Below are 11,682 nucleotides of genomic sequence, written 5' to 3'. Positions count from 1 at the left end.
ATTGTCAGAAGGACCCCCTGGCAGAGTGCTTTGTTCACTGCCCGGCAAGTCCCGGCTGAGTGGCTGCTGGGTGGTAACTGTGCATGTAAAGTTCTGTCTGTGCCTGGAGGCCTGGAGGTGCACATGCAACGTTAGAAGAGGTGATGCAGTGAGAGTGGGCTGAAAACACCCATATAAGGACTTTTCCTTTTCCACATTTAAATTTTTTTCTTTTCTAAACATGTAAACACAAACAATGGTTATAAATATCTATAATTATAAGCCTTTAAAAAAGACGTGAGGTATTTCTTTTCAATTATTTATTTGACCGTCGGGTCTTAGTTCCTGCACACAACGTCTTCCTTGTGTCCTGCAGGGTCTTCGGTTGTGACGCACGGACCCTCTAGGGGCGCGCCGGCTCCGGAGCGCGTGGACTCAGTACTTGTGACGCACGGACCCTGCAGGGGCGCGCCGGCTGGGTGGTTGTGGTGCACGGACCCTGCAGGGGCGCGCCGGCTCCGGAGCGCGTGGACTCAGTACTTGTGACGCATGGACCCTGCAGGGGCGTGCCGGCTCCAGAGCGCGGGGGCTCGGTGGTTGCGGCTCTGGGCCTTAGTTGCTCTGCAGCACAGGGCACCTCAGTTCTCTGACCAGGGATAGAACCTGCGTCCCCTGCACTGCAAGGTTTGCAAGGTGGATTCCAAACCACGGGACCAGCAGGGAAGTCCCTCTTTTCCTTTTCTTTTTGTGAGGACATTTTAAGCCTCCTTTCAGAGTCAGTCCTCCACTGACTGAGCGGCCAAGGCTGTGCGTGATCCCCCTTCACCCTAGGGGTCCCATCCTCTGGGGTCTGTGGTCGCTCACATGATGGGAGTAGATCAAAATGCTCCTCCTCCCAGCGAGGCAAGTCTTTGGCCCAGTCCCGCTCCCCGCAGACCCTGCCGTGGGCTGTGTGTGTCTCCTCACTCACTGCCCATGGAAGACAGGCAGGGGAGCCCCCAGCACACCTGGAAGGACACCTGGAACCCAGACGGACCTGCAGTTCCTTTAGCGGCGTTACCAACCCTCCTCCCCTGGTTTCCAGACATGCGGGTCTGGGGAAGCCGTGGGGGGCTCGGGGTCCTCTGAGCTGTCTGCACAACATTCCCGGGATCTGAAATGATTTCAGTGCGAAAAGGTGAAAATGAAGCTGTGTCTGTCTGCAGATAACAAAGCTTCTGCTCTTTTTGCAAGCCTGCCTGTTGAAAAGGCACCCAATTGCTGTATCCTGAGCAGAACAGGAGGGGCAGCCGCCCTCTCTGCTGGGTGGGAAGTGAAACTTTTCCCTCATGACTTCTGGGGGGACAGGAAAGCACCTTGTGAACTGCACTAACCCGAAGCTCCACCGTGCTGCAACCTTTGTAACTGCAGCCAAAACATCTTGATCGCAAATCTAGACGAGCACTTTTGTTCTCTGATGCTTCTGCAAAAAAAAAAAAACACTTCAAAAAGATTCATAGAAAGGACTTATAAGTATGGGCGTGCATGCTAAGTCGCTTCAGTTGAGTCTGACTTTTTGCAACCCTGTGGACTGTAGGCCACCAGGCTCCTCCATCCATGAGATTCTCCAGGCAGGAATACTAGAGTGGGTTAGCCATTTCCTTATCCGGGGGATCTTCCCAACCCAGGGATCAAACCTGCGTCTCTTGTATCTCCTGCATTGGCAGGTGGGTTTTTTACCACTATTGACACTTGGGAAACCCTTTTGACAAGTACAAATTTCCGATAACTTTCAGATCATATCGCTGAACTGGGTAAGAAATTAAAGAATTCTAATGGAAAACCTGATGGCTTCATAAAACTGTTACCAGAAGATTAAAATCAAGAATTAGTCACATAGGACTGAAGTGATTAATATGGTCATAACCTTTGGATGTTTGTGTGAAATATTTACTGGGTTTTAATCTATGTTTCCCAGCTGTAAGAAAACCCTTCCCCTCAAGATAATTGTGACTTAAGGCAATTTGGTAAGTTGTACCTTTGTAAGTAGAGTTGACACGTTTTCTTTCTAAATATTTCTTGCTCATTTTCTTGGGTGCACCAGGTCTCCGCTGCTGGGAGATCTAGTCCCCGGGCCAGAGACTGAACCCCGGCCCCTGCCCTGGGAGCACAGTCTCAGCTACTGGACTGCTAGGGAAGTCCCAACAGTTCATTTAAGAAACAGGAAATCGGGGGAGTTTCCTGGCAGTCCAGGGGTTAAGACTCACGCGTTCACTGCCATGGCCCAGGTTCAGCCCCTGGTCGGGGCACCAAGATCCCACAGGCCTCGAGGCGCAGCCAAACAAGAGCCGAATGCTGTCTCCTAGGAGGCTGGTCAGGCGATGCACAGCACACACTCTAGAGGGCGGGGGGCCGAAGGGGCCGAGAAAATGTTCATTTCTATTGTTATTACACAACAGTGACTTCACTAATTTACCCTTTCTGTCATTAATCTTTCAGTAGAAAACATAAAGTGATCAGTTTAAAATTTTTTTTTAATTTTACTTCTCTGACCAGGATTCCCCCAATTTTCCATTTCTTAAATCACTACTGGGGCTTCCCTGGTGGTTCAGTAGCTATGACTCCATGCTCCCAGTGCAAGGGCCCGGGTTTGATCCCCGGTCAGAAAACTAGATCCCACATGCCACAGTGAGGATCCCAGTTGCCACAACTCAGACCCAGTGTGGCCAAATAATTAAATATTTGTTTAAAACCTATTGATTAATTTATCACTGACAGTTGATAGCATTCCTGTATCAACAGTGTTCTTGGTTTTTAACTGTTGCTCTGATCTGAGCCGCCTCCAGTCCCTCCAGCCTCGGGATCCCTGGCCTGAAATCCACAAGAACTCAGGGCACAGTCCAGGGCCAACAGCAGCAACGAGGCAAAGCCACCCTTTCGTCTCCCCCGTGTTGGTTCCTGAGGGGGTTCTGAGTCACTGGCGACCAGCCTGGCTTCCCATGACGCAGCATTCCTTCCCAGGCTAGCCCCTCGGCTGGCCCCAAATCGCCGCCTGAAATATTCAAGCTGCCTGTACCCTGGCAGCTCCGTTCTGAAGATGGGGTGGAGTGTGTGTGGCGGCTGGCTGCTCCGCTTGTTCATTATTTGAATCCATGCATATTGGCTGGGACTGCAACACTGTTTCTTTAATCCACAAACATTAGCCTGAAATTGAGAGGGACCGTTTCCCACTGCAGCCTAGAGGAAAAGGAGGGTTCTCCTTTGTTCTGGTTGCCATGCCTCAGGGAGGTCTGTGCCTCACCCTTTAGTCTAGGGGGTGTTCAGGCCACCCAGCCAGGGGTCTGATGAAGACTCGGTCAAACAGCATGCTTTGCTGGGTGCTGTTGTGGGGGGAGCATATGATTTGAGTTTGTAAGCTTCAGGGAGAGTGAAAACGTGCACACTAAACCATAGAAAGAGGGCTTCCCTGGTGGCCCAGTGGTGAAGAAGCCGCCTGGCAATGCAGGAGACACGGGTTCGATCCCTGATCCGGGAAGATCCCACAAACCGCAGAGCAGCTAAGCCCGTGAGCCTGTGCTCTGGAGCCCGGGAACCACAACTTCTGAGGCTGGTGTGCCCCAGAGCCCCTGCTCTGCGACAAGAGAAGCCCGTGCAGCAGAGAAGACCCAGCACAGCCAAAAGTGAAAACATAATTTGTTTTAAAGGAGTCCAACCCAGAGCCGCGCCTGGGCAGAGAGTAAACGACACAAAGCCAGTGACCTGGCTGGGAATCCTCCAGGGGAGCACGTCCCTGGCTGGAGCCGTCCCAGGAGCTGCCATGGGAGCCGGGGCGGGCCTTGGAGAGGGCCGCAGGACGCTGATGAAGGTGCAGGGAAGGCGGGGGTCACTGCTGCGGATGCACGTGGGCGGCGGGAGAGTGGGGGACCCTTCCAGGGAGCCCCTCCTCTCAGGCAACACTCCTGCGGCAGAGCTCAGCCACGCCAGCGGTCAGTGGCCGCTGCCTGCGGGTCCGTCTGCCCCGGTGTCACAGGGCGTGAGGGGAAGCTTTCATGGTCTGGGATCTGAAGGAAGGTCCCAGCCCTCAAGGTCTTCCCCAGATGGACTCAGGTTCAAACCCCGTGCCACTTACACTCGCAGACTTTGTCCTTCGAGATCAGGGATCGTCCTGCCTATTGCTGACGGCCAAGCCCGCACCGAGCCGAATTGCGTCGATGTGGCCGTTTCATGACGCTGTGACGCGGTTGGGAGTTCTGCCAGAGGGGGGAGAAGCCATGAGGCTCGGGCGAGCGCGTGTGCTCGGGAGGCGGAGGGGAAGCAGGTGCGGACCCCCTGGGCAGCAGCCCCTGCCAGCCCCAAGCCCCAGAAGCACCAGCAAACCCCGGACATTCCTTTGGAAAGAGCTCCTGTGCTTCTCTGCCAGCAGCTGAAGCTGTAAACACACACTGATCGTAGCAGTTAATTGCCAGGCCGTTCCTCCATCGTCAGGGCAGGCGATGGGCCTCCGGACAGGCCCGCGGGCCCCATGGCTGCCACGGACCCTCCTCTGAGGCGCCACGGGGGGCCTGTGTCAGTGGCTCGGGCAGTGGTGCCGAGGCTCTGCTGCCGGAAAGGCGAACCCCACCAGGAACACGTGTGCAGCCCCTTCCGGAGGTCAGCGGGCAGCCTCTCTGAGGAGGCATGGGGTCGGGGCCCCGTGGGGAGCGGATGCCTCCAGCTCAGTGGCAGGAGGGAGCCCGTGCCGGCAGCCCCAAGTGCCCCACCTCGAGCCCCCGGCCGCCAAGCCGCTCTGCTCCTAGAGGTGGATGCCACCTGGGGGGACCATGTGGGACCTGCGTCTGAGCCCTCCTCCCGCGGCCTGCCCATGTGCCTCTGCACAGATCTTGACCTGACCCTCCAGTCTCCTTCCCGGCCCCTAAGAGCACGGCCACGTCACTGACTTCTGCCCGGGGCCACTGTCCTTCACCCCGTGGATGACGGCGACCCCAAAGACAGCTATGGTGTCTGAGGCTCCAGCCACAGGGAGCTCTGCCCACCTTTCCAGACCACCCATGGTCCCCCAAAGCTTACCACTGTCAGGGGTTGTCTTTTTAAATTACAGATTTCATTTTCCAACACAGTTTTAGGCTCCCCCTCCCCTGGTACAATTTCCCCGATTATTACCATCTGGCCTTGGCAAGGTGGATTTGCTACAATTGATGATCCAATATCTATACACCAGTATTCACTAAGACGCATAGTTTATGTTCAAGCTCTCTCCCTGTGTGGCTCGGTTCTGTGGGTTTTAACAAAGAGGACAACCTCTTGTGTCCACCAGTGCGTTATCATTCCGAGCTGCTTCACTGCCCAGAAGCCCTGTGCTCACCTGTTCATCCTTCCTGCCAAGCACTGTTTCAGGGTCTCCATGGCTCCGCCTTCTCCGGAGGGCCATGGAGTTGGAGTCACATGGTCTGTAGCCTTTTCAGACTGGCTTCTCCCCTCAGCGACGTGCATTCAGGGCTCCTCCAGTCTGACGGCTCATTACTTCTCAGTGTTGAATGACATTCCACTGTTTGCATGGACCACGGTTTGCTTCTCCATCCCCTGCTGAAGGACACCTGGGTTACTTTTGGGTTTTGCAGTAAGGACTAGAGCGGCTGTGAATGCTCACGTGCAGGCGTCCGTGTGGGCAGGTGTTGTCCGTTCCGGTGGGTCGAGTGGTGGGTGTACATTTGCTTCTGTGGGGAGACCACCCGCCCCTTCCCCCAGCACGGCTGCCGCTCCTGCTGCTCCCTGTTGTCCCCAGCGTCTGGTGCTGCCCGTGTAGATCTCTGCCTTCCTGAGAGGTGTGCAGGGGTATCTCGTGGTCGTTTGAGCTTTCACTTCCCTAAACGTGTGCCGTGAGCGTCTCGTCACACACTCACTTGCCGCAGGCGTGTCTGCGTGGTGAAGTCCGCTCAGATCTTCCACCTGGCTTTAAGTTGGGCTTGCTGCCTTCCGGTTGCTCTTTAGGAATTCTGCGTGGGTGCAAGTTCTCTATCATCATTACTATTTATTCCTGGCTGTGCGGGGCTGCTCCCTTGTGAAGCACGGGCTCCAGGGCACAGGGCTCAGTGGCTGTAGTGCACGGGCTTAGTTGCTCCAAGGCATGTGGGATCCCCCAGACTGGGGGCTGAACCCACGTCCCCTTCATTGGCAGGTGGGTTCTTTACCACTGAGCTACCAGGGAAGCCTTTGCATGCAAATTCCTTATCAGACGATACTGCTTCCTGAACATCTTCTCCCGGCCTGTGACTTGTCTTTTCATCCCTTTAGTATGTTTTTTACAGAGCTGCTGCTGCTGCTGCTAAGTCACTTCAGTCGTGTACGACTGTGTGCGACCCCATAGACGGCAACCCACCAGGCTCCCCCGTCCCTGGGATTCTCCAGGCAAGAACACTGGAGTGGGGTGCCATTGCCTTCTGCGTTTTTTACAGAGCACGTGTTTTTAATTTTAATAAAGCCCAATGTATCAATATTTTCATTCATAGGTCAAGTTTTTGGTGTTGTATTTAAACGTCATCGCCAACAAAAATAGACATAGATAAACAGAACAGAATAGAGAGCCCAGAAATAACTCACCTACGGGCAATTAATCTTCGACAAAAGAGACAAGAATATACAATGGAGAAAAGACAGTCTCTTCAACAAGCAGTGTTAGGAAAGCTTGACAGCTACATTATCAATGAAGTTAGAACACACCCTCTCTCCACACATAAAAATAAACTCGAAATGGCTTAAAGATCTAAATATAAGACACGACGTCACAAAACTCCTGGAAGAGAATACAGGTAAACACCTGTGGACATGAAACCAGAGTAGTGTTTCCTCAGATCAGCCTCCCAGGGCACAAGAAACAAGAGCAGGGGTGCCCTGGGGGTCCCGTAGCTGAGACTCTGCCCTTCCACTGCACGAGGCTCGGGTTCAATCCCTGGTCCGGAACTAAGATCTCCCAAACCACGACATGGCCGAAAAAGGAAGAAGAAAGAAAAGTCCACAAACAACAGGCGCTGAGAGGGTGTAGAGAAAAGGGAGCCTCCTACACGCCGATGGGCCTGCACCTGCTGCGGCCACTCTGGAGAACAGTAAGAAGTGTCCCTAAAAGCTAAGACTAGAGCCACCCTATGATCCAGCAGCTCCTGTCCTGGGCGTGTGTCAGGAGAAAAGCCATAACTGGAAAGGGCACACACACCCGTGCTCATAGCAGCCTTACTCACAACGGCCAAGACGCGGAAGCAGCCTCAATGTCCACAGTCAGTACAGGTGAAAGGATAAAGAAGACGTGGTGTACACACATATGCGTTCCTCAGCCACATACAAGAATGAAATAATGCCCCTTGCAGTAACATAGAGGACCTAGAGGTTATCACACTATGTGAACTAAGTCAGAACGAGAAAGACAAATGTATGGTATTGCTCATATGCGCAATCCAAAACAAACACCACAAATGACTTTATTTACAAAACAGACACAGACACACGGACACAGCACACAGACACGGCTCCCAGAGGCGCAACGAGGCCGGGGGAGAGTCACACACACACACTCGGGCATACGCAGACAGACAGACAGCGAGCACTCGCCGTGCACACACACACGTGCGGCCATATGCAGACAGACAGCGAGCACTCACCGTGCACACACACACACGCGGCCATACGCAGACAGACAGACAGCGAGCACTCGCTGTGCAGCGCGGGCAGCCATAGTCCGCGCCTGATAATAAAACAACGGAAGAGAGTCTGGAGCTGTGCGCCTGAAAGCAACACAGCATTGTGAATCCACTCTGCTTAAAATACAGTAACACTCCATCATCACCAGAGTCATTAGATTTTTCTCTTCTATTCTAGAAGTTTCTAGTGTTGCATTTTACAATTACGTGCTTTTAAGTGCTGATTGACTTTGCTCATTTTGTGAAAGGCATAAAGCCTATGCCTAGATTCTTATTTTTTTTTAATGTGGATATCCAACTGTTCCAGCTGCATTTGTTGAGAAGACCATTCCCACCATTAAATTGCCTTCACTCCTTTGTCAAAGGCCAGCTGACTATACTTGTCTGGGGCTGTTTTGGGTGCTTGTTCTGCTCCATTGCCCTATTTGTCTAATGTTGCTAATGCCATCCTGTCATGATTACTGGAGCTTTGCAGTGAGTCTTGAAGGCAGACAGCATTAAGAACTGGAACAGCTGTCTCCCTGGACACGCCGGGGATGCTCAGAGTTCAACCCACGACTTTCAGTGCAAGGTCTTCATCACCACCCACACTGCAGGTCATCTGGCTCCAAAGGACCATTTTCTTTTTAAAATCTTTATTTATTTGGCTGTGCTGGGCTTCCCAGGTGGCGCTAGTGGTAAAGAACCCATCTGTCAATGCAGAGGACATAGGAGATGCAGTTTTGATCTCTGGGTCGGCAAGATCCCTTGGAAAAGGGAAAGGCAACCCACTCCAATATTCCTGCCTGGAGAATCCCATGGACAGAGGAGCCTGGTGGGCTACAGTCCGAGGGGTCACGAAGAGTTGGACAGGACACGACTGAAGCGACACAGCATGCGTGGGTCTTTGTTGTGGCATGTGGAATTGCGATCTAGTCACCTGGCCAGGGGTTGAACCCAGGCCCCCTGCATTGTGAACTCAGAGTCTCAGACACTGGTTTACAGGTGAGGCTGGAGCCTGTGTGGTTCGCCCAGACCACCTGCTGTTAGAAGAACTTTAAAGACAGTAACAAAATGTGAACACCCTTACCTGCACCGTGAAGGGTGTAGCAGTGGAGAACTGAGAAGTAATTTTTACTTAAAAATATTAACCTAGCAATTAGGGTAGGAATTGTGATTTCTGGCCCAAGGAGAGAAAGTGAAAGGGAGGAGAAAATACAGAAGAGTTACCCAAAGGGCTCTCTGCTGCTAAGCTGGTCTCGGGACCTCTGTTTGCAAGGATACCTTCTTGCCTGGCATTCAGTTAGACTTGATCGTACTGTCAATAATCAAACTGTCAGGAAAAGATTAGAATTGCTTAATCAAGTAAGGACAAAGGCTAGGAGTTGAACTGTCCATATGTCAATAGAAATAGAAGCAAGGATTAGAAATTAGTGGATGGCTTAAACTGATATTTTTAGAATCCCACTTGAGAGGAATAAGGATTCTAAAAACAGGAAAATGGTAAATGCTTTGTAAGTCAGTAAAGGCTCACAGCCAGTTTCATGTCCTTTGTAAAGAAACTGTTACGTATGACTTGGGAGGATTTAGCTGTGAAATTGCTTGAGAGCCGGAATTTGATCTGAGACAGGCAGCCTAGATTTATGGGAGGAGACACGCCCGCAGTTGTGATGGAGATTTTAAAAGATGTTGTACTCACAGCAGAAGATGAGGCTGCTTTGTGCAGCCTGCCTCTGTGAAGAATCTGGTAATGCTCTGTTTAAAGATTTATTCTGAAGGTGAGAAGTGGGAAAAGACACGAGAAGCAATATCGAGTCTCCAGAACCCAGCGTCTTCATGCGGACGCTCACGCCTGCCTCACTGGCGGCAAAGTCGAGACGACTCGTTCATTGTCCCCCTCGCCGCGCACAGAGCCTCGCCTGGAGCAGGGCCTTGCTCGTGGATTAATACGTGCACAGGCTGACGGATGACCTCCGTGTCACCAACACCTGTTTAAGCAGGAAGTCTAAGCAGTGAGGAATGAGTCCTACGTGTTGCTAAAACCAGCCTCCTTCCCCTTCCTTTTTTATTTTTTATCACTGGCTGTGCTGAGTCTTCATTGCTGGCACGGGCTCTCTCGAGTTGCGGCGAGCAGGGGCTACTCACTAGTTTACAGGTGAGGCTGTTTACAGGTGAGGCTGCACCGCTTGGGCTTCTCATCGCGTTGGCTTTTCTTGTCGCGAAGAACCGGCTCTCGGGTGCATGGGCTTCAGTACTTGTGGGTCCCGGGCCCTGGGGCACAGGCTCAGGAGCTGTGGCGCATGGGCTTAGCTGCTCCGCGGCATGTGGCATCTTCCCGGATCAGAGGTCAAACTCGTGTCTCCTGCATTGGCAGGCGCATTCTTTACCACTGAGCCACCAGGGAGGCCCCCTTCCCCTTCCTCTTCACTGGAAAGAGCAAGCGTCTCTTCCCGTGAAGGGAGCCAGCTCCAGAGCCCCTGGGGAGGCCTCTCCCTGAGGACGAGATGGCTGGTAAATGCCCCCTGAGCAGACAGAGGCGCTGATGGGCAATGGGAGGTGTGATCAAAGGCGCAAAGAGAAAAGGAAAAAACAGACCAATTGGACTTCACAAAAATTAGCAAAATTTTGTGCACCAAAAGACAGTATCAGCAAACTAAAAAGGCAACTCAGAGAACGGGAGAAATGTTTGCAAACCACGTATCTGATAAGGGATTAATATCTGAGATATATAGAGGACTAAAACTCAACAAGAAAAAAAAACAAACGACCTGATTTTAGAATGGGCAAAGGACCTGAATAGACATTTCTCTAAAGAAAATATACGAGTGGCCCATAGTGCATGAAAAGATGCTCGAATCACTCATCATTAGGGCGACACAAACGGAAACTACAGTGAGCTCACACCTCACGCCTATCAGAATGGTTACTATTTACAAAGGAAAAAGAATGGGACTTCCCTCATGGCCCAGTGGTTAGGACTCAGGGCCTTCATTGCTGGCTCCTGGGTTTGAGCCTTGGTCAGAAATTAAGATCCTGCAAGCTGCAGATAAAAAAAAAAAAAAAGATGCTGTGTGCTGCAACGAACATCCAAGACCCCGAGGGCCACCACCAAGAGCTGTGCCGCCAAATACTAAACACACACTTCTGTGTGCCGCGTGCCAAGTCGCGTCACTCGTGTCCGTTTTTCTTTAACTATAAACTAATAAAATTTAAAATAAAAATTTAAAAACAGCTCAGTTGAAATACGTCACATGCCATGCAATCCACCTGTTTAAAGTGTGTAATTTAAAATGTGTAACTCAATGATTTTTAGTATATTCACAAGGTTGGACAACTGTCACCACTAATTCCATAACACCTTATTATTTCAAAAAGAAACCCCCTCCCATGGAAGACCGACCACATCCTCCAGCCCTGGGCAGCCATGGTCCAGGTAACTGGAGTCACACAGCGCGGTCATGCAGCCCTTTGGCTTCTTTGATGAGGCGGCGTGTCGCCCACGTTCCCCCACGTAGCTCCTGCCCGTACTTTCCTTCTTCCGCACGTTGCCGTGTGGTTCCGGACGCCATCTTTTACCCAGCTCGGCTCAACTCTCACCTCCCCGGGTACTTTTCAGACTTAAAAGCGCCAAAATCCGGGGGTCCCATGCAGGACTACGTTGCTGTTGCAGACACCGACACTGGCGGGCTGCTGGCGACCCGCCCTCTCAATAAACCACAGGGACTAAACGCCTTATTCCCTTAGACACACATCCCTCGTTTCCGTTTACTAAGGATGCTGCTCCCCTTGACTTGCTCCTGGACGACGCCGGGGACCCCTGCACGTCGCGCCTGTCTCACTCCTGCCACCTTGTGGTCAGAAGGAGGCATGACACCAATTTGAACAGGACCCGACCCAAGAAGCCAAGTCGGGTCAGGCTCTGTTCTGCGGTAAGCACAGGACTTTGCCTCTTCGCCAGAGCGTGGCCGACCCCCTGTCGCTGAGGGTATCTCAAGGCCCAGAGCTGGGCTTTCTACGCACTTGGGTCACATACAGACCAGGCTAGTCATCGGACACA

At 52.1% G+C, this 11,682-nt stretch overlaps 1 protein-coding gene across 4 annotated transcripts in view; it reads right to left on the bottom strand.

The window, feature by feature from the left end:
- The window catches only part of LOC112444286 (uncharacterized), a 30,140-nt gene continuing 18,458 nt past the window's right edge, over window positions 1-11,682 (bottom strand). Inside the window, exons 4-5 of one of the 4 annotated variants that reach the window (XM_059881657.1) lie at window positions 2,226-4,208; window positions 1-1,441 (exon numbers count right to left, since the gene is read on the bottom strand). In XM_059881657.1, coding sequence (XP_059737640.1) covers window positions 383-1,309 — 927 coding nt within the window. In that variant the 5' untranslated portion in view covers window positions 1,310-1,441; window positions 2,226-4,208 and the 3' untranslated portion in view covers window positions 1-382. Of the gene's footprint in view, window positions 4,209-11,682 lie in introns of all 4 variants that reach the window. The other 3 variants (XM_059881656.1, XM_059881654.1, XM_059881655.1) reach the window with 3 other exon arrangements.

Source organism: Bos taurus, chromosome 25, assembly GCF_002263795.3.
Source record: "Bos taurus isolate L1 Dominette 01449 registration number 42190680 breed Hereford chromosome 25, ARS-UCD2.0, whole genome shotgun sequence".
NCBI classification, from domain to species: domain Eukaryota; kingdom Metazoa; phylum Chordata; class Mammalia; order Artiodactyla; family Bovidae; genus Bos; species Bos taurus.
The sequence above is the reverse complement of the archived record's forward strand: the minus strand, read 5'-3'. Positions and strand labels throughout refer to the sequence as shown.